Source organism: Ambystoma mexicanum, chromosome 12, assembly GCF_040938575.1.
Source record: "Ambystoma mexicanum isolate Mex_15411 chromosome 12, UKY_AmexF1_1, whole genome shotgun sequence".
NCBI classification, from domain to species: domain Eukaryota; kingdom Metazoa; phylum Chordata; class Amphibia; order Caudata; family Ambystomatidae; genus Ambystoma; species Ambystoma mexicanum.
The window spans coordinates 1250799352-1250822894 of NC_090936.1; the positions used below are offsets into that span (position 1 = coordinate 1250799352).

The window sequence follows — 23543 nt, forward strand, 5'->3', positions numbered from 1 at the left end:
ATCATATAAAGATACTCATGTTAGTACTCCCCCCAGCCCCTGTCAGTACACAGGGTGTCCAGGAGACGGAGCACTTAGGATCTATTCATCATATAAAGATACTCATGTTAGTACTCCCCCCAGCCCCTGTCAGTACACAGGGTGTCCAGGAGACGGGCACTTAGGATCCATTCATCATATATAGATACTCATGTTAGTACTGCCCCCAGCCCCTGTCAGTACACAGGGTGTCCAGGAGATGGGGCACTTAGGATCTATTCATCATATAAAGATACTCATGTTAGTACTGCCCCCAGCCCCTGTCAGTACACAGGGTGTCCAGGAGACGGGCACTTAGGATCTATTCATCATATAAAGATACTCATGTTAGTATTCCCGTCAGCCCCTGTCAGTACACAGGGTGTCCAGGAGACGGGGCACTTAGGATCTATTCATCATATAAAGATACTCATGTTAGTACTGCCCCCAGCCCCTGTCAGTACACAGGGTGTCCAGGAGACGGGCACTTAGGATCCATTCATCATATAAAGATACTCATGTTAGTACTGACCCCAGCCCCTGTCAGTACACAGGGTGTCCAGGAGATGGGGCACTTAGGATCTATTCATCATATAAAGATACTCATGTTAGTACTGCCCCCAGCCCCTGTCAGTACACAGGGTGTCCAGGAGACGGGGCACTTAGGATCTATTCATCATATAAAGATACTCATGTTAGTATTCCCGTCAGCCCCTGTCAGTACACAGGGTGTCCAGGAGACGGGGCACTTAGGATCTATTCATCATATAAAGATACTCATGTTAGTATTCCCCCAAGCCCCTGTCAGTACACAGGGTGTCCAGGAGACGGGCACTTAGGATCCATTCATCATATAAAGATACTCATGTTAGTATTCCCCCCAGCCCCTGTCAGTACACAGGGTGTCCAGGAGACGGAGTACTTAGGATCTATTCATCATATAAAGATACTCATGTTAGTACTCCCCCCAGCCCCTGTCAGTACACAGGGTGTCCAGGAGACGGGGCACTTAGGATCTATTCATCATATAAAGATACTCATGTTAGTACTCCCCCCAGCCCCTGTCAGTACACAGGGTGTCCAGGAGACGGGGCACTTAGGATCTATTCATCATATAAAGATACTCTTGTTAGTACTCCCCCCAGCCCCTGTCAGTACACAGGGTGTCCAGGAGACGGAGCACTTAGGATCTATTCATCATATAAAGATACTCATGTTAGTACTCCCCCCAGCCCCTGTCAGTACACAGGGTGTCCAGGAGACGGAGCACTTAGGATCTATTCATCATATAAAGATACTCATGTTAGTACTCCCCCCAGCCCCTGTCAGTACACAGGGTGTCCAGGAGACGGGCACTTAGGATCCATTCATCATATATAGATACTCATGTTAGTACTGCCCCCAGCCCCTGTCAGTACACAGGGTGTCCAGGAGATGGGGCACTTAGGATCTATTCATCATATAAAGATACTCATGTTAGTACTGCCCCCAGCCCCTGTCAGTACACAGGGTGTCCAGGAGACGGGCACTTAGGATCTATTCATCATATAAAGATACTCATGTTAGTATTCCCGTCAGCCCCTGTCAGTACACAGGGTGTCCAGGAGACGGGGCACTTAGGATCTATTCATCATATAAAGATACTCATGTTAGTACTGCCCCCAGCCCCTGTCAGTACACAGGGTGTCCAGGAGATGGGGCACTTAGGATCTATTCATCATATAAAGATACTCATGTTAGTACTGCCCCCAGCCCCTTTCAGTACACAGGGTGTCCAGGAGACGGGCACTTAGGATCTATTCATCATATAAAGATACTCATGTTAGTATTCCCGTCAGCCCCTGTCAGTACACAGGGTGTCCAGGAGACGGGGCACTTAGGATCTATTCATCATATAAAGATACTCATGTTAGTATTCCCGTCAGCCCCTGTCAGTACACAGGGTGTCCAGGAGACGGGGCACTTAGGATCTATTCATCATATAAAGATACTCATGTTAGTACTGCCCCCAGCCCCTGTCAGTACACAGGGTGTCCAGGAGACGGGCACTTAGGATCCATTCATCATATAAAGATACTCATGTTAGTATTCCCCCCAGCCCCTGTCAGTACACAGGGTGTCCAGGAGATGGGCACTTAGGATCCATTCATCATATAAAGATACTCATGTTAGTACTCCCCCCAGCCCCTGTCAGTACACAGGGTGTCCAGGAGACGGGGCACTTAGGATCTATTCATCATATAAAGATACTCATGTTAGTACTCCCCCCAGCCCCTGTCAGTACACAGGGTGTCCAGGAGACGGGGCACTTAGGATCTATTCATCATATAAAGATACTCATGTTAGTACTCCCCCCAGCCCCTGTCAGTACACAGGGTGTCCAGGAGACGGAGCACTTAGGATCTATTCATCATATAAAGATACTCATGTTAGTATTCCCCCCAGCCCCTGTCAGTACACAGGGTGTCCAGGAGACGGGGCACTTGGGATCTATTCATCATATAAAGATACTCATGTTAGTACTGCCCCCAGCCCCTGTCAGTACACAGGGTGTCCAGGAGACGGAGCACTTAGGATCCATTCATCATATAAAGATACTCATGTTAGTACTCCCCCCAGCCCCCTGTTTTAGTACACAGGGTGTCCAGGAGGCGGGGCACTTAGGATCTATTCATCATATAAAGATACTCATGTTAGTACTGACCCCAGCCCCTGTCAGTACACAGGGTGTCCAGGAGATGGGGCACTTAGGATCTATTAATCATATAAAGATACTCATGTTAGTACTCCCCCGAGCCCCTGTCAGTACACAGGGTGTCCAGGAGACGGGCACTTAGGATCCATTCATCATATAAAGATACTCATGTTAGTACTCCCCCCAGCCCCTGTCAGTACACAGGGTGTCCAGGAGACGGAGTACTTAGGATCTATTCATCATATAAAGATACTCATGTTAGTACTCCCCCCAGCCCCTGTCAGTACACAGGGTGTCCAGGAGACGGGGCACTTAGGATCTATTCATCATATAAAGATACTCATGTTAGTACTCCCCCCAGCCCCTGTCAGTACACAGGGTGTCCAGGAGACGGGGCACTTAGGATCTATTCATCATATAAAGATACTCATGTTAGTATTCCCGTCAGCCCCTGTCAGTACACAGGGTGTCCAGGAGACGGGCACTTAGGATCCATTCATCATATAAAGATACTCATGTTAGTATTCCCCCCAGCCCCTGTCAGTACACAGGGTGTCCAGGAGACGGGCACTTAGGATCTATTCATCATATAAAGATACTCATGTTAGTACTCCCCCCAGCCCCTGTCAGTACACAGGGTGTCCAGGAGACGGGCACTTAGGATCCATTCATCATATATAGATACTCATGTTAGTACTGCCCCCAGCCCCTGTCAGTACACAGGGTGTCCAGGAGATGGGGCACTTAGGATCTATTCATCATATAAAGATACTCATGTTAGTACTGCCCCCAGCCCCTGTCAGTACACAGGGTGTCCAGGAGACGGGCACTTAGGATCTATTCATCATATAAAGATACTCATGTTAGTATTCCCGTCAGCCCCTGTCAGTACACAGGGTGTCCAGGAGACGGGGCACTTAGGATCTATTCATCATATAAAGATACTCATGTTAGTACTGCCCCCAGCCCCTGTCAGTACACAGGGTGTCCAGGAGATGGGGCACTTAGGATCTATTCATCATATAAAGATACTCATGTTAGTACTGCCCCCAGCCCCTTTCAGTACACAGGGTGTCCAGGAGACGGGCACTTAGGATCTATTCATCATATAAAGATACTCATGTTAGTATTCCCGTCAGCCCCTGTCAGTACACAGGGTGTCCAGGAGACGGGGCACTTAGGATCTATTCATCATATAAAGATACTCATGTTAGTATTCCCGTCAGCCCCTGTCAGTACACAGGGTGTCCAGGAGACGGGGCACTTAGGATCTATTCATCATATAAAGATACTCATGTTAGTACTGCCCCCAGCCCCTGTCAGTACACAGGGTGTCCAGGAGACGGGCACTTAGGATCCATTCATCATATAAAGATACTCATGTTAGTATTCCCCCCAGCCCCTGTCAGTACACAGGGTGTCCAGGAGATGGGCACTTAGGATCCATTCATCATATAAAGATACTCATGTTAGTACTCCCCCCAGCCCCTGTCAGTACACAGGGTGTCCAGGAGACGGGGCACTTAGGATCTATTCATCATATAAAGATACTCATGTTAGTACTCCCCCCAGCCCCTGTCAGTACACAGGGTGTCCAGGAGACGGGGCACTTAGGATCTATTCATCATATAAAGATACTCATGTTAGTACTCCCCCCAGCCCCTGTCAGTACACAGGGTGTCCAGGAGACGGAGCACTTAGGATCTATTCATCATATAAAGATACTCATGTTAGTATTCCCCCCAGCCCCTGTCAGTACACAGGGTGTCCAGGAGACGGGGCACTTGGGATCTATTCATCATATAAAGATACTCATGTTAGTACTGCCCCCAGCCCCTGTCAGTACACAGGGTGTCCAGGAGACGGAGCACTTAGGATCCATTCATCATATAAAGATACTCATGTTAGTACTCCCCCCAGCCCCCCGTTTTAGTACACAGGGTGTCCAGGAGGCGGGGCACTTAGGATCTATTCATCATATAAAGATACTCATGTTAGTACTGACCCCAGCCCCTGTCAGTACACAGGGTGTCCAGGAGATGGGGCACTTAGGATCTATTAATCATATAAAGATACTCATGTTAGTACTCCCCCGAGCCCCTGTCAGTACACAGGGTGTCCAGGAGACGGGCACTTAGGATCCATTCATCATATAAAGATACTCATGTTAGTACTCCCCCCAGCCCCTGTCAGTACACAGGGTGTCCAGGAGACGGAGTACTTAGGATCTATTCATCATATAAAGATACTCATGTTAGTACTCCCCCCAGCCCCTGTCAGTACACAGGGTGTCCAGGAGACGGGGCACTTAGGATCTATTCATCATATAAAGATACTCATGTTAGTACTCCCCCCAGCCCCTGTCAGTACACAGGGTGTCCAGGAGACGGGGCACTTAGGATCTATTCATCATATAAAGATACTCATGTTAGTACTCCCCCCAGCCCCTGTCAGTACACAGGGTGTCCAGGAGACGGAGCACTTAGGATCTATTCATCATATAAAGATACTCATGTTAGTACTCCCCCCAGCCCCTGTCAGTACACAGGGTGTCCAGGAGACGGAGCACTTAGGATCTATTCATCATATAAAGATACTCATGTTAGTACTCCCCCCAGCCCCTGTCAGTACACAGGGTGTCCAGGAGACGGGGCACTTAGGATCTATTCATCATATAAAGATACTCATGTTAGTACTCCCCCCAGCCCCTGTCAGTACACAGGGTGTCCAGGAGACGGGGCACTTAGGAACCATTCATCATATAAAGATACTCATGTTAGTATTCCCCCCAGCCCCTGTCAGTACACAGGGTGTCCAGGAGACGGAGCACTTAGGATCTATTCATCATATAAAGATACTCATGTTAGTACTCCCCCCAGCCCCTGTCAGTACACAGGGTGTCCAGGAGACGGGGCACTTAGGATCTATTCATCATATAAAGATACTCATGTTAGTACTCCCCCCAGCCCCTGTCAGTACACAGGGTGTCCAGGAGACGGAGCACTTAGGATCTATTCATCATATAAAGATACTCATGTTAGTACTCCCCCCAGCCCCTGTCAGTACACAGGGTGTCCAGGAGACGGAGCACTTAGGATCTATTCATCATATAAAGATACTCATGTTAGTACTGCCCCCAGCCCCTGTCAGTACACAGAGTGTCCAGGAGACGGGCACTTAGGATCCATTCATCATATAAAGATACTCATGTTAATATTATCCTCAGCCCCTGTCAGTACACGGGGTGTCCAGGAGACGGGCACTTAGGATCCATTCATCATATAAAGATACTCATGTTAGTATTCCCCCCAGCCCCTGTCAGTACACAGGGTGTCCAGGAGACGGAGTACTTAGGATCTATTCATCATATAAAGATACTCATGTTAGTACTGACCCCAGCCCCTGTCAGTACACAGGGTGTCCAGGAGATGGGGCACTTAGGATCTATTAATCATATAAAGATACTCATGTTAGTACTCCCCCGAGCCCCTGTCAGTACACAGGGTGTCCAGGAGACGGGCACTTAGGATCCATTCATCATATAAAGATACTCATGTTAGTACTCCCCCCAGCCCCTGTCAGTACACAGGGTGTCCAGGAGACGGAGTACTTAGGATCTATTCATCATATAAAGATACTCATGTTAGTACTCCCCCCAGCCCCTGTCAGTACACAGGGTGTCCAGGAGACGGGGCACTTAGGATCTATTCATCATATAAAGATACTCATGTTAGTACTCCCCCCAGCCCCTGTCAGTACACAGGGTGTCCAGGAGACGGGGCACTTAGGATCTATTCATCATATAAAGATACTCATGTTAGTACTCCCCCCAGCCCCTGTCAGTACACAGGGTGTCCAGGAGACGGAGCACTTAGGATCTATTCATCATATAAAGATACTCATGTTAGTACTCCCCCCAGCCCCTGTCAGTACACAGGGTGTCCAGGAGACGGAGCACTTAGGATCTATTCATCATATAAAGATACTCATGTTAGTACTCCCCCCAGCCCCTGTCAGTACACAGGGTGTCCAGGAGACGGGGCACTTAGGATCTATTCATCATATAAAGATACTCATGTTAGTACTCCCCCCAGCCCCTGTCAGTACACAGGGTGTCCAGGAGACGGGGCACTTAGGAACCATTCATCATATAAAGATACTCATGTTAGTATTCCCCCCAGCCCCTGTCAGTACACAGGGTGTCCAGGAGACGGAGCACTTAGGATCTATTCATCATATAAAGATACTCATGTTAGTACTCCCCCCAGCCCCTGTCAGTACACAGGGTGTCCAGGAGACGGGGCACTTAGGATCTATTCATCATATAAAGATACTCATGTTAGTACTCCCCCCAGCCCCTGTCAGTACACAGGGTGTCCAGGAGACGGAGCACTTAGGATCTATTCATCATATAAAGATACTCATGTTAGTACTCCCCCCAGCGCCTGTCAGTACACAGGGTGTCCAGGAGACGGAGCACTTAGGATCTATTCATCATATAAAGATACTCATGTTAGTACTGCCCCCAGCCCCTGTCAGTACACAGGGTGTCCAGGAGACGGGCACTTAGGATCCATTCATCATATAAAGATACTCATGTTAATATTATCCTCAGCCCCTGTCAGTACACAGGGTGTCCAGGAGACGGGCACTTAGGATCCATTCATCATATAAAGATACTCATGTTAGTATTCCCCCCAGCCCCTGTCAGTACACAGGGTGTCCAGGAGACGGAGTACTTAGGATCTATTCATCATATAAAGATACTCATGTTAGTACTCCCCCCAGCCCCTGTCAGTACACAGGGTGTCCAGGAGACGGGGCACTTAGGATCTATTCATCATATAAAGATACTCATGTTAGTACTCCCCCCAGCCCCTGTCAGTACACAGGGTGTCCAGGAGACGGGGCACTTAGGATCTATTCATCATATAAAGATACTCATGTTAGTACTGCCCCCAGCCCCTTTCAGTACACAGGGTGTCCAGGAGACGGGCACTTAGGATCCAATCATCATATAAAGATACTCATGTTAGTATTCCCCCCAGCCCCTGTCAGTACACAGGGTGTCCAGGAGACGGAGCACTTAGGATCTATTCATCATATAAAGATACTCATGTTAGTACTCCCCCCAGCCCCTGTCAGTACACAGGGTGTCCAGGAGACGGAGCACTTAGGATCTATTCATCATATAAAGATACTCATGTTAGTACTCCCCCCAGCCCCTGTCAGTACACAGGGTGTCCAGGAGACGGGCACTTAGGATCCATTCATCATATATAGATACTCATGTTAGTACTGCCCCCAGCCCCTGTCAGTACACAGGGTGTCCAGGAGATGGGGCACTTAGGATCTATTCATCATATAAAGATACTCATGTTAGTACTGCCCTCAGCCCCTGTCAGTACACAGGGTGTCCAGGAGACGGGCACTTAGGATCTATTCATCATATAAAGATACTCATGTTAGTATTCCCGTCAGCCCCTGTCAGTACACAGGGTGTCCAGGAGACGGGGCACTTAGGATCTATTCATCATATAAAGATACTCATGTTAGTACTGCCCCCAGCCCCTGTCAGTACACAGGGTGTCCAGGAGACGGGCACTTAGGATCCATTCATCATATAAAGATACTCATGTTAGTACTGCCCCCAGCCCCTGTCAGTACACAGGGTGTCCAGGAGACGGGCACTTAGGATCCATTCATCATATAAAGATACTCATGTTAGTATTCCCCCCAGCCCGTCAGTACACAGGGTGTCCAGGAGATGGGGCACTTGGGATCCATTCATCATATAAAGATACTCATGTTAGTACTCCCCCCAGCCCCTGTCAGTACACAGGGTGTCCAGCAGAGGGAGCACTTAGGATCTATTCATCATATAAAGATACTCATGTTAGTACTCCCCCCAGCCCCTGTCAGTACACAGGGTGTCCAGGAGACGGGGCACTTAGGATCTATTCATCATATAAAGATACTCATGTTAGTACTGCCCCCAGCCCCTGTCAGTACACAGGGTGTCCAGGAGACGGAGCACTTAGGATCCATTCATCATATATAGATACTCATTTTAGTACTGCCCCCAGCCCCTGTCAGTACACAGGGTGTCCAGGAGACGGGGCACTTAGGATCTATTCATCATATAAAGATACTCATGTTAGTACTCCCCCCAGCCCCTGTCAGTACACATGGTGTCCAGGAGACGGAGCACTTAGGATCTATTCATCATATAAAGATACTCATGTTAGTACTCCCCCCAGCCCCTGTCAGTACACAGGGTGTCCAGGAGACGGAGCACTTAGGATCTATTCATCATATAAAGATACTCATGTTAGTACTGCCCCCAGCCCCTGTCAGTACACAGAGTGTCCAGGAGACTGCCACTTAGGATCCATTCATCATATAAAGATACTCATGTTAGTATTATCCTCAGCCCCTGTCAGTACACAGGGTGTCCAGGAGACGGGCACTTAGGATCCATTCTTCATATAAAGATACTCATGTTAGTACTGCCCCCAGCCCCTTTCAGTACACAGGGTGTCCAGGAGACGGGCACTTAGGATCCATTCATCATATAAAGATACTCATGTTAGTATTCCCCCCAGCCACCGTCAGTACACAGGGTGTCCAGGAGACGGAGAACTTAGGATCTATTCATCATATAAAGATACTCATGTTAGTACTCCCCCAGCCCCTGTCAGTACACAGGGTGTCCAGGAGACGGGGCACTTAGGATCTATTCATCATATAAAGATACTCATGTTAGTACTCCCCCCAGCCCCTGTCAGTACACAGGGTGTCCAGGAGACGGGGCACTTAGGATCTATTCATCATATAAAGATACTCATGTTAGTACTCCCCCCAGCCCCTGTCAGTACACAGGGTGTCCAGGAGACGGGGCACTTAGGATCTATTCATCATATAAAGATACTCATGTTAGTACTCCCCCCAGCCCCTGTCAGTACACAGGGTGTCCAGGAGACGGAGCACTTAGGATCTATTCATCATATAAAGATACTCATGTTAGTACTCCCCCCAGCCCCTGTCAGTACACAGGGTGTCCAGGAGACGGGCACTTAGGATCCATTCATCATATATAGATACTCATGTTAGTACTGCCCCCAGCCCCTGTCAGTACACAGGGTGTCCAGGAGATGGGGCACTTAGGATCTATTCATCATATAAAGATGCTCATGTTAGTACTGCCCCCAGCCCCCGTCAGTACACAGGGTGTCCAGGAGACGGGCACTTAGGATCCATTCATCATATAAAGATACTCATGTTAGTATTCCCCCCAGCCCCTGTCAGTACACAGGGTGTCCAGGAGACGGGCACTTAGGATCCATTCATCATATAAAGATACTCATGTTAGTATTCCCCCCAGCCCCTGTCAGTACACAGGGTGTCCAGGAGATGGGGCACTTGGGATCCATTCATCATATAAAGATACTCATGTTAGTACTCCCCCCAGCCCCTGTCAGTACACAGGGTGTCCAGGAGACGGAGCACTTAGGATCTATTCATCATATAAAGATACTCATGTTAGTACTCCCCCCAGCCCCTGTCAGTACACAGGGTGTCCAGGAGACGGGGCACTTAGGATCTATTCATCATATAAAGATACTCATGTTAGTACTGCCCCCAGCCCCTGTCAGTACACAGGGTGTCCAGGAGACGGAGCACTTAGGATCCATTCATCATATATAGATACCCATGTTAGTACTGCCCCCAGCCCCTGTCAGTACACAGGGTGTCCAGGAGACGGGCACTTAGGATCCATTCATCATATAAAGATACTCATGTTAGTACTCCCCCCAGCCCCTGTCAGTACACAGGGTGTCCAGGAGACGGGCACTTAGGATCCATTCATCATATAAAGATACTCATGTTAGTATTCCCCCCAGCCCCTGTCAGTACACAGGGTGTCCAGGAGACGGAGCACTTAGGATCTATTCATCATATAAAGATACTCATGTTAGTACTGCCCCCAGCCCCTGTCAGTACACAGGGTGTCCAGGAGACGGAGCACTTAGGATCTATTCATCATATAAAGATACTCATGTTAGTACCCCCCCCAGCCCCTGTCAGTACACAGGGTGTCCAGGAGACGGGCACTTAGGAACCATTCATCATATAAAGATACTCATGTTAGTACTCCCCCCAGCCCCTGTCAGTACACAGGGTGTCCAGGAGACGGGGCACTTAGGAACCATTCATCATATAAAGATACTCATGTTAGTATTCCCCCCAGCCCCTGTCAGTACACAGGGTGTCCAGGAGACGGAGCACTTAGGATCTATTCATCATATAAAGATACTCATGTTAGTACTCCCCCCACCCCCTGTCAGTACACAGGGTGTCCAGGAGACGGAGCACTTAGGATCTATTCATCATATAAAGATACTCATGTTAGTACTCCCCCCAGCCCCTGTCAGTACACAGGGTGTCCAGGAGACGGGGCACTTAGGATCTATTCATCATATAAAGATACTCATGTTAGTACTGCCCCCAGCCCCTGTCAGTACACAGAGTGTCCAGGAGACGGGCACTTAGGATCCATTCATCATATAAAGATACTCATGTTAGTATTATCCTCAGCCCCTGTCAGTACACAGGGTGTCCAGGAGACGGGCACTTAGGATCCATTCATCATATAAAGATACTCATGTTAGTACTGCCCCCAGCCCCTTTCAGTACACAGGGTGTCCAGGAGACGGGCAATTAGGATCCATTCATCATATAAAGATACTCATGTTAGTATTCCCCCCAGCCCCTGTCAGTACACAGGGTGTCCAGGAGACGGAGTACTTAGGATCTATTCATCATATAAAGATACTCATGTTAGTACTCCCCCCAGCCCCTGTCAGTACACAGGGTGTCCAGGAAACGGGGCACTTAGGATCTATTCATCATATAAAGATACTCATGTTAGTACTCCCCCCAGCCCCTGTCAGTACACAGGGTGTCCAGGAGACAGGGCACTTAGGATCTATTCATCATATAAAGATACTCATGTTAGTACTCCCCCCAGCCCCTGTCAGTACACAGGGTGTCCAGGAGACGGGCACTTAGGATCCATTCATCATATAAAGATACTCATGTTAGTATTATCCTCAGCCCCTGTCAGTACACAGGGTGTCCAGGAGACGGGCACTTAGGATCCATTCATCATATAAAGATACTCATGTTAGTACTGCCCCCAGCCCCTTTCAGTACACAGGGTGTCCAGGAGACGGGCAATTAGGATCCATTCATCATATAAAGATACTCATGTTAGTATTCCCCCCAGCCCCTGTCAGTACACAGGGTGTCCAGGAGACGGAGTACTTAGGATCTATTCATCATATAAAGATACTCATGTTAGTACTCCCCCCAGCCCCTGTCAGTACACAGGGTGTCCAGGAGACGGGGCACTTAGGATCTATTCATCATATAAAGATACTCATGTTAGTACTCCCCCCAGCCCCTGTCAGTACACAGGGTGTCCAGGAGACAGGGCACTTAGGATCTATTCATCATATAAAGATACTCATGTTAGTACTGCCCCCAGCCCCCGTCAGTACACAGGGTGTCCAGGAGACGGGCACTTAGGATCCATTCATCATATAAAGATACTCATGTTAGTATTCCCCCCAGCCCCTGTCAGTACACAGGGTGTCCAGGAGACGGAGCACTTAGGATCTATTCATCATATAAAGATACTCATGTTAGTACCCCCCCCAGCCCCTGTCAGTACACAGGGTGTCCAGGAGACGGGCACTTAGGAACCATTCATCATATAAAGATACTCATGTTAGTATTCCCCCCAGCCCCTGTCAGTACACAGGGTGTCCAGGAGACGGAGCACTTAGGATCTATTCATCATATAAAGATACTCATGTTAGTACTCCCCCCAGCCCCTGTCAGTACACAGGGTGTCCAGGAGATGGGGCACTTGGGATCCATTCATCATATAAAGATACTCATGTTAGTACTCCCCCCAGCCCCTGTCAGTACACAGGGTGTCCAGGAGACGGAGCACTTAGGATCTATTCATCATATAAAGATACTCATGTTAGTACTCCCCCCAGCCCCTGTCAGTACACAGGGTGTCCAGGAGACGGGGCACTTAGGATCTATTCATCATATAAAGATACTCATGTTAGTACTGCACCCAGCCCCTGTCAGTACACAGGGTGTCCAGGAGACGGAGCACTTAGGATCCATTCATCATATATAGATACCCATGTTAGTACTGCCCCCAGCCCCTGTCAGTACACAGGGTGTCCAGGAGTCGGGCACTTAGGATCCATTCATCATATAAAGATACTCATGTTAGTACTCCCCCCAGCCCCTGTCAGTACACAGGGTGTCCAGGAGACGGGCACTTAGGATCCATTCATCATATAAAGATACTCATGTTAGTATTCCCCCCAGCCCCTGTCAGTACACAGGGTGTCCAGGAGACGGAGCACTTAGGATCTATTCATCATATAAAGATACTCATGTTAGTACTGCCCCCAGCCCCTGTCAGTACACAGGGTGTCCAGGAGACGGAGCACTTAGGATCTATTCATCATATAAAGATACTCATGTTAGTACCCCCCCCAGCCCCTGTCAGTACACAGGGTGTCCAGGAGACGGGCACTTAGGAACCATTCATCATATAAAGATACTCATGTTAGTACTCCCCCCAGCCCCTGTCAGTACACAGGGTGTCCAGGAGACGGGGCACTTAGGAACCATTCATCATATAAAGATACTCATGTTAGTATTCCCCCCAGCCCCTGTCAGTACACAGGGTGTCCAGGAGACGGAGCACTTAGGATCTATTCATCATATAAAGATACTCATGTTAGTACTCCCCCCACCCCCTGTCAGTACACAGGGTGTCCAGGAGACGGAGCACTTAGGATCTATTCATCATATAAAGATACTCATGTTAGTACTCCCCCCAGCCCCTGTCAGTACACAGGGTGTCCAGGAGACGGGGCACTTAGGATCTATTCATCATATAAAGATACTCATGTTAGTACTGCCCCCAGCCCCTGTCAGTACACAGAGTGTCCAGGAGACGGGCACTTAGGATCCATTCATCATATAAAGATACTCATGTTAGTATTATCCTCAGCCCCTGTCAGTACACAGGGTGTCCAGGAGACGGGCACTTAGGATCCATTCATCATATAAAGATACTCATGTTAGTACTGCCCCCAGCCCCTTTCAGTACACAGGGTGTCCAGGAGACGGGCAATTAGGATCCATTCATCATATAAAGATACTCATGTTAGTATTCCCCCCAGCCCCTGTCAGTACACAGGGTGTCCAGGAGACGGAGTACTTAGGATCTATTCATCATATAAAGATACTCATGTTAGTACTCCCCCCAGCCCCTGTCAGTACACAGGGTGTCCAGGAGACGGGGCACTTAGGATCTATTCATCATATAAAGATACTCATGTTAGTACTCCCCCCCAGCCCCTGTCAGTACACAGGGTGTCCAGGAGACAGGGCACTTAGGATCTATTCATCATATAAAGATACTCATGTTAGTACTCCCCCCAGCCCCTGTCAGTACACAGGGTGTCCAGGAGACGGAGCACTTAGGATCTATTCATCATATAAAGATACTCATGTTAGTACTCCCCCCAGCCTCTGTCAGTACACAGGGTGTCCAGGAGACGGAGCACTTAGGATCTATTCATCATATATAGATACTCATGTTAGTACTGCCCCCAGCCCCTGTCAGTACACAGAGTGTCCAGGAGACGGGCACTTAGGATCCATTCATCATATATAGATACTCATGTTAGTACTCCCCCCAGCCCCTGTCAGTACACAGGGTGTCCAGGAGATGGGGCACTTAGGATCTATTCATCATATAAAGATACTCATGTTAGTACTGCCCCCAGCCCCTGTCAGTACACAGGGTGTCCAGGAGACGGGCACTTAGGATCTATTCATCATATAAAGATACTCATGTTAGTATTCCCGTCAGCCCCTGTCAGTACACAGGGTGTCCAGGAGACGGGGCACTTAGGATCTATTCATCATATAAAGATACTCATGTTAGTACTGCCCCCAGCCCCTGTCAGTACACAGGGTGTCCAGGAGACGGGCACTTAGGATCCATTCATCATATAAAGATACTCATGTTAGTATTCCCCCCAGCCCCTGTCAGTACACAGGGTGTCCAGGAGATGGGGCACTTGGGATCTATTCATCATATAAAGATACTCATGTTAGTACTCCCCCCAGCCCCTGTCAGTACACAGGATGTCCAGGAGACGGAGCACTTAGGATCCATTCATCATATATAGATACTCATGTTAGTACTGCCCCCAGCCCCTGTCAGTACACAGGGTGTCCAGGAGACGGGCACTTAGGATCCATTCATCATATAAAGATACTCATGATAGTACTCCCCCCAGCACCTGTCAGTACACAGGGTGTCCAGGAGATGGGCACTTAGGATCCATTCATCATATAAAGATACTCATGTTAGTACTCCCCCCAGCCCCTGTCAGTACACAGGGTGTCCAGGAGACAGAGCACTTAGGATCTATTCATCATATAAAGATACTCATGTTAGTACTGCCCCCAGCCCCTGTCAGTACACAGGGTGTCCAGGAGACGGGCACTTAGGATCCATTCATCATATAAAGATACTCATGTTAGTATTCCCCCCAGCCCCTGTCAGTACACAGGGTGTCCAGGAGACGGGGCACTTAGGATCTATTCATCATATAAAGATACTCATGTTAGTATTCCCCCCAGCCCCTGTCAGTACACATGGTGTCCAGGAGACGGAGCACTTAGGATCCATTCATCATATATAGATACTCATGTTAGTACTGCCCCCAGCCCCTGTCAGCACACAGGGTGTCCAGGAGACGGGCACTTAGGATCTATTCATCATATAAAGATACTCATGTTAGTACTCCCCCCAGCCCCTGTCAGTACACATGGTGTCCAGGAGACGGGCACTTAGGATCCATTCATCATATAAAGATACTCATGTTAGTACTCCCCCCAGCCCCTGTCAGTACACAGGGTGTCCAGGAGACGGGGCACTTGGGATCTATTCATCATATAAAGATACTCATGTTAGTATTCCCCCCAGCCCCTGTCAGTACACAGGGTGTCCAGGAGACGGGCACTTAGGATCCATTCATCATATAAAGATACTCATGTTAGTACTCCCCCCAGCCCCTGTCAGTACACAGGGTGTCCAGGAGACGGGCACTTAGGATCCATTCATCATATAAAGATACTCATGTTAGTATTCCCCCCAGCCCCTGTCAGTACACAGGGTGTCCAGGAGACGGAGCACTTAGGATCTATTCATCATATAAAGATACCCATGTTAGTACTGCCCCCAGCCCCTGTCAGTACACAGGGTGTCCAGGAGACGGGCACTTAGGATCTATTCCTCATATAAAGATAATCATGTTAGTATTCCCCCCAGCCCCTGTCAGTACACAGGGTGTCCAGGAGACGGAGCACTTAGGATCTATTCATCATATAAAGATACTCATGTTAGTACTGCCCCCAGCCCCTGTCAGTACACAGGGTGTCCAGGAGACGGGGCACTTAGGATCTATTCATCATATAAAGATACTCATGTTAGTACTCCCCCCAGCCCCTGTCAGTACACAGGGTGTCCAGGAGACGGAGCACTTAGGATCTATTCATCATATAAAGATACTCATGTTAGTACTCCCCCCAGCCCCTGTCAGTACACAGGGTGTCCAGGAGACGGAGCACTTAGGATCTATTCATCATATAAAGATACTCATGTTAGTACTCCCCCCAGCCCCTGTCAGTACACAGGGTGTCCAGGAGACGGAGCACTTAGGATCTATTCATCATATAAAGATACTCATGTTAGTACTCCCCCCAGCCCCTGTCAGTACACAGGGTGTCCAGGAGACGGAGCACTTAGGATCTATTCATCATATAAAGATACTCATGTTAGTACTGCCCCCAGCCCCTGTCAGTACACAGGGTGTCCAGGAGACGGGGCACTTAGGATCTATTCATCATATAAAGATACTCATGTTAGTACTCCCCCCAGCCCCTGTCAGTACACAGGATGTCCAGGAGACGGAGCACTTAGGATCCATTCATCATATATAGATACTCATGTTAGTACTGCCCCCAGCCCCTGTCAGTACACAGGGTGTCCAGGAGACGGGCACTTAGGATCCATTCATCATATAAAGATACTCATGTTAGTACTCCCCCCACCCCCTGTCAGTACACAGGGTGTCCAGGAGACGGGCACTTAGGATCCATTCATCATATAAAGATACTCATGTTAGTACTCCCCCCAGCCCCTGTCAGTACACATGGTGTCCAGGAGACGGGCACTTAGGATCCATTCATCATATAAAGATACTCATGTTAGTACTCCCCCCAGCCCCTGTCAGTACACAGGGTGTCCAGGAGACGGGGCACTTAGGATCTATTCATCATATAAAGATACTCATGTTAGTATTCCCCCCAGCCCCTGTCAGTACACAGGGTGTCCAGGAGACGGAGCACTTAGGATCTATTCATCATATAAAGATACCCATGTTAGTACTGCCCCCAGCCCCTGTCAGTACACAGGGTGTCCAGGAGACGGGCACTTAGGATCTATTCATCATATAAAGATACTCATGTTAGTACTCCCCCCAGCCCCTGTCAGTACACAGGGTGTCCAGGAGACGGAGCACTTAGGATCTATTCATCATATAAAGATACTCATGTTAGTACTCCCCCCAGCCCCTGTCAGTACACAGGGTGTCCAGGAGACGGAGCACTTAGGATCTATTCATCATATAAAGATACTCATGTTAGTACTCCCCCCAGCCCCTGTCAGTACACAGGGTGTCCAGGAGACGGGCACTTAGGAACCATTCATCATATAAAGATACTCATGTTAGTACTCCACTCAGACCCCCCTTTCAGTACACAGGGCGTCCAGGAGATGGGGCACTTAGGATCTATTCATCATATAAAGATACTCATGTTAGTACTCCCCCCAGTCCTCCCTTTCAGTACACAGGGCGTCCAGGAGACGGGCACTTAGGATCCATTCATCATATAAAGATACTCATGTTAGTATTCCCCCCAGCCCCTGTCAGTACACAGGGTGTCCAGGAGACAGAGCACTTAGGATCTATTCATCATATAAAGATACTCATGTTAGTACTGCCCCCAGCCCCTGTCAGTACACAGGGTGTCCAGGAGACGGGCACTTAGGATCTATTCCTCATATAAAGATACTCATGTTAGTACTCCCCCCAGCCCCTGTCAGTACACAGGGTGTCCAGGAGACAGAGCACTTAGGATCTATTCATCATTTAAAGATACTCATGTTAGTACTGCCCCCAGCCCCTGTCAGTACACAGGGTGTCCAGGAGACGGAGCACTTAGGATCTATTCATCATATAAAGATACTCATGTTAGTACTGCCCCCAGCCCCTGTCAGTACACAGGGTGTCCAGGAGAAGGAGCACTTAGGATCTATTCATCATATAAAGATACTCATGTTAGTACCCCCCCCCCCCAGCCCCTGTCAGTACACAGGGTGTCCAGGAGACGGGCACTTAGGATCCATTCATCATATAAAGATACTCATGTTAGTACTCCCCCCAGCCCCTGTCAGTACACAGGGTGTCCAGGAGACGGGCACTTGAGATCTATTCCTCATATAAAGATACTCATGTTAGTACTCCCCCCAGCCCCTGTCAGTACACAGGGTGTCCAGGAGACGGAGCATTTAGGATCTATTCATCATATAAAGATACTCATGTTAGTACTCCCCCCAGCCCCTGTCAGTACACAGGGTGTCCAGGAGACGGAGCACTTAGGATCTATTCATCATATAAAGATACTCATGTTAGTACTCCCCCCAGCCCCTGTCAGTACACAGGGTGTCCAGGAGACGGAGCACTTAGGATCTATTCATCATATAAAGATACTCATGTTAGTACTTACAGTTTCGGAATAACAGTGACCTCTACAAAGTGGTTTTGCCATCTGTAATGCAGACAGAAAATAAAGTTTCAGAATGTAAAAGTCCAATAATAGTGACTCATTTATCATTTAATACCTGCTATTCCAGTTTTTGCTTATACTAGCAGGTGTTTGTATTACTCAATTTGATGGAATCCAATTTACTGACCTCAGAAGGAATATGAGCCGAGCCGGCCCATCTCGTAGTTTAAGTGCAGGCTGAACACAAGCCACAGAAATCCGAGCTTAATTGGCTGAGCTATCTGGCCAGCTCTCACACCACTGCAATGGTGTCCCCTGTAGCTTCCCTATCATTAGTTTTCCCGTGACCTGCTGGACTCTGGAGCCCCTTCTAACTCGATCTCAAACTCATGGCCGCTGTAACCCTTATAGTCTTGGGCCCTCATTACGACCCTGGCGGAAATCGAAAAACGATGGCGGAAATGCAATACCGCCATCGAATAGCGCTCGGTGCGATTATGACCCGTCACCGTAAAGTACGATGCCATTAGCGACACCGTAGTGAACGCCAACGCTAACTGCACCAAGTACGCGCACGCGCGCCATGCCAAACCGTAATTACCACCATGGCGCAACGGTACGCGAATTCTGACCCTAGCGGACATGTACCTAACGCCATCAAGCATGGCGGAAAGTACCATTCCGCCATGGTGAGAAGTACGGCATCGCGAACCAACCGTAAACGGCCCTACTGAGTGCCTGTACACCACTCCCTGGCCACATTGCACAACTCCTCGTAGGTGCAATGAAGTCACACAATGCAACCAGTGAAATGTACAAGTCACCCATGCATGCCAACGAACAAATGAATCTAGGGGCTCCAAGTGCCTTGTGAGTGGCCATCCATATTTGCCATGGCACCATTGCCGCACTGATGCAGCACAGGCATGTGAAGGGTCAAGTCCAGCAACATGAACAGAAAAATGAGACAAACAAAAACAGGCCCCCCCATCGACTGACACCAGTGTAAGGCAACATTCAAAGCAGTATCCTGAGTGAGACTGCACCAGCCCTGTACTCCTGCCAGTAAACAAACCAACCATCAGCATAAGCATGTACCACACAAGTTGGCAGAGTGACTGAGCAGCCAGGCTCATCTCAAGAGGGGCCAATGGGAGCTGCAGGGCACAGATGGCACGAATACAGAAGCTATTCAAATGGACATGACCTCAGTCTCCCTCCAAGAAACGCACGCAAACACAGGCACCTGTGACCAGCCATATTCTGATAATCACATCATTCCACCAATCCACCTGGCTGACCGGCATCTGTTACACAAAAGCTAATCCCCCGCCCCTGAGCATGACATCATTAAAACAGTCATAATGGCAGCCCCTATCCCTGACCTCACTGGGCTTCGTAGGCAAACGCGCCCAGTACAGTACCACGCAACTATACTCCGAAGCTGGAACCCAATGCAGATCTCCTCACAATACATCGCTCCACAAATAGGAATATGCTACATCACTTGCAAAGAAGAACGCTACACGGTTAATATCAGAATAGAAATTTAATGCACAACAAAATCACCAAGCCCATACAGCCATTAGGTCATGAACTCCAAAATATATTTCATTATTGTGGGCTGCATCCGCAATAAATGACCAGCTTCTTCTTGTGTGACGCCCTGTTCCTTCATGGTACACAGGGGCTACATTCACGTTCAAAAAGGCAACATGGAAGCGCCTAGAACCGCAGGGCCGTCCCATTAGGTAGGCACTAGTCCAGCTGAAAGGCCGATATGTTGCTCCTAGCCACTAGTACTGCGTAAGGGCATGTGGCCCATTGGCGATCGTCCCATAAGATCGTAATGGTGCTCCACTGATTAACACGAAGCAGCAGGTGTCGGGAGTAAAATCCATCTGCAGGAGTGGCATACAGATGGCAGTGGCAAAAGGGGAGGAGATACCTGTCACCCAAATGAAATGAAAAAGAATAGTATGGGCATCAGAACTTCATTTGAATTACTCACTTCAATGATCACACTAAATCCACAGCCATATGCATGCTAGCCCACTCCAAAGGATTATTTCCACCCAAAAACCACTTGCGAATCATAACTATATAAATCGAGGTGAAAACACTATTACAAACGAGTGTTTGTGTGCATGCGTCTGTTAAAACAGAATCCATTAGATGGGATTAGTAACGTGCATAGACACAAGTGTTTGAAGGCGCGTCGAGACAGGGAGGGTTCAACAAGGGCAGGTAGACGATGGTCCCACTATGGCAGCTCTGCATCACATAGCGCAGGGGAGGTGGATAGATTCCAAAAAGCCCTGTACATGGCAAACTCTCTATTAAATCATCTGTCCATGCATCCATACATCATTCCCTCATCCCGGTATGAAAACGCCTGATTTTATACTCACATAACATGTGAAATTTCCATTGAGTCTGTGCGTTATGCAGTCTGCAAAATCCACTGTGCTCCAGCCCGTAATTCCAGTGTTGTGAAGTAACATGTATTTGGGAACGTCCGGCCTCATCGTCCACTACGCTATTGCGCATCCCATACTATTCATATCAATCATTGCATTCTCGCCATGGCCCCTGTCCCAAGGACATTGAACAATAGAACGTTATATTTGCAGTCAGACCTGTGGGCATCTCCTCGCCGCTAGCTGAAAACCGAAAGCGCCGTCCTTCGAATTCCTCATTTGCAACATCACGTCGAAAAGGCATCTGTGACCGCTTGATATCACAAATTCATCCATGTAGTGCGGCAGTGTGTGAAAATGGCAACTGGCTTCACTCACAAATGGGACGCCCCGCCCGTCGGTGAACCTCGGTACAGTGCTGCATGAGGGCCCACCGTTAATCGAGTACTACATTCCACTGACCCTTCACAAGTTTGTTCGCGACTGCAAAGATAGTATGTGAAACAATGGGACCATAGCAGAATGAACATATGAACCAATATTTCACTGCCATCGGGAACAAATACATGATTGTAATAGCAAGATGCCATTTGTCGAATTGCAGCGTTGTGTGCGGGACGTGCTCGCCCAAAGGGGATTGCAGCTTGCACAGGTGGAATGAATCACCACAGGTGGAGGCTATACAGCCTGAAAACACATAAATTGCACACCCAACCCCCTCCCACAACCACACCCACTCCAAAATGCTACCGGCAGGACTAGCGATGTTGGCCCTGGGGGACCTGATAGCACTGCAAGTACTCCAACTTCAAGAAGAAGACGAACACCAACTACTACAACAACCGGCCGCACAGAGGAGACGCAGGAGGAGGAGGAGGGCAAGGCAGGGCCAGCAAGGGCCGCCAGCACAGCCACTACCACCACGCAGGCAGCCCGCAATCCCACGCCTCCGAGCACATCCGTTCAACCTCACTGCTGAGCAGATCCACACCCTCTACCGTTTGGACCGGGACACCATAACCGCCATTGTGGACATGACACAGGCTGACCTTGTCAGCATGATAGATAGCCCAACCGCCATCCCACCCCTACTGAAGGTGGTGTCTGTACTCCACTTCCTGGCCACAGGCACCTACCAGCACACAGTCGGACAGTTGCATGGCATTTCACAGCCAGTGTTCTCACGGACACTATTGCAAGTGCTTGATGCCCTCCTGAAGCACGCAGACGACTACATCTCTCTACCACGCTCGGAGCAGGAAATTACGAACACAAAAGTGGGATTCCATGCACTTGGCGGCATACCGGGTTGCATTGGTGCCATCGACTGCACCCATGTGGAATTGGTCGTCCCACATGCCATGGAGGCCCAGTACCGCAACCGAAAACAATTTCATTCTCTTAATGTACAAATGGTGTGTGACTCCAACAGGATCATTACACATTGTTGTGCCCGATTTCCTGGATCAACCCATGATTCTATGGTCTACATGGAGCGACACGCAGGGAACAGATCCTGGCTACTCGGTGAGTCTCATTTCATGCATGATAATGTGGGGTATGTGATGCGGCAATGACCTGGCAGGAAGGTGGGGGGGGTGCGTACGTAGCAATGTCATTCCACAAACATCCTTTATTGTCCACATACAGGTGATGCCGGGTATCCACTGAAGAGATGGCTCCTTACACCACTCCGGAACCCACAGAACCAGCATGAGGAGGACTACAACCATGCCCACTCACGTACCCGTGTAGTCATAGAACAGGCATTCGGCCTACTGAAGACTCGTTTCCGCTGCCTCAGCAGGTCTGGCGGGGCACTCCTGTACCGCCATGAGAAGGTTGCAAAGATGGTCATGGCATGTGTCATGCTACACAACATGTGCGTACGTAGAAATGTGCCCATGCCCCCTGACGCAGAACTGCAAGCACCTGAAGATGGTCATGATGAGGGTGGGGATGTGGCAGCACCTCAAGGAGTCCGCGAGGCACAGGAGGGCCGTGACATTCGTCAGCATATCATAGATGCATGCTTCTAGCACTCACGCCTGGTGGCTGATACATGGACACGGGACTTGTGGCACTGTGTGTGTCTGGAACATGCACAATATGGACTGTACGCCTATAAAGGCCTCGTACACAAAGATCAATGTCCACACATCTCATTGGATGATCGTGCATTGTTTATAGCATATGTGAAATTAGGTTACACACCCCATCGACCCGCCACCCAAGTGAGCCCAACACACCCCCTCCACCCTCCTACCTCCCCCCCGAACACCAGTGTCCGAAGATGCTCATTGTCAGTGGGCAGACGCTATTGCAAGCCCCCTCTCCGGGTATCAGGGGCACCCCTGCCTGTGTAGCGCAGGTTCCTCCCAGATCTACGTTGGGGGCTGCCCTGGACGGAACTTGCAACGGATGATGTCTCTGCCTGCTCACGT

At 48.9% G+C, this 23543-nt stretch overlaps 1 protein-coding gene across 3 annotated transcripts in view; it reads right to left on the reverse strand.

Annotated features, from left to right (window-relative positions):
* The window catches only part of DRAM1 (DNA damage regulated autophagy modulator 1), a 492420-nt gene that overhangs the window by 135392 nt on the left and 333485 nt on the right, over positions 1–23543 (reverse strand). The window contains exon 6 of one of the 3 annotated variants that reach the window (XM_069629937.1): positions 18680–18721. The exons of the other annotated variants lie outside the window; for them this stretch is intronic. Within the exon in view, the coding sequence (XP_069486038.1) occupies positions 18680–18721 (42 nt within the window). The remainder of the gene's footprint in view (positions 1–18679; positions 18722–23543) is intronic. 3 annotated transcript variants of the gene reach the window in all.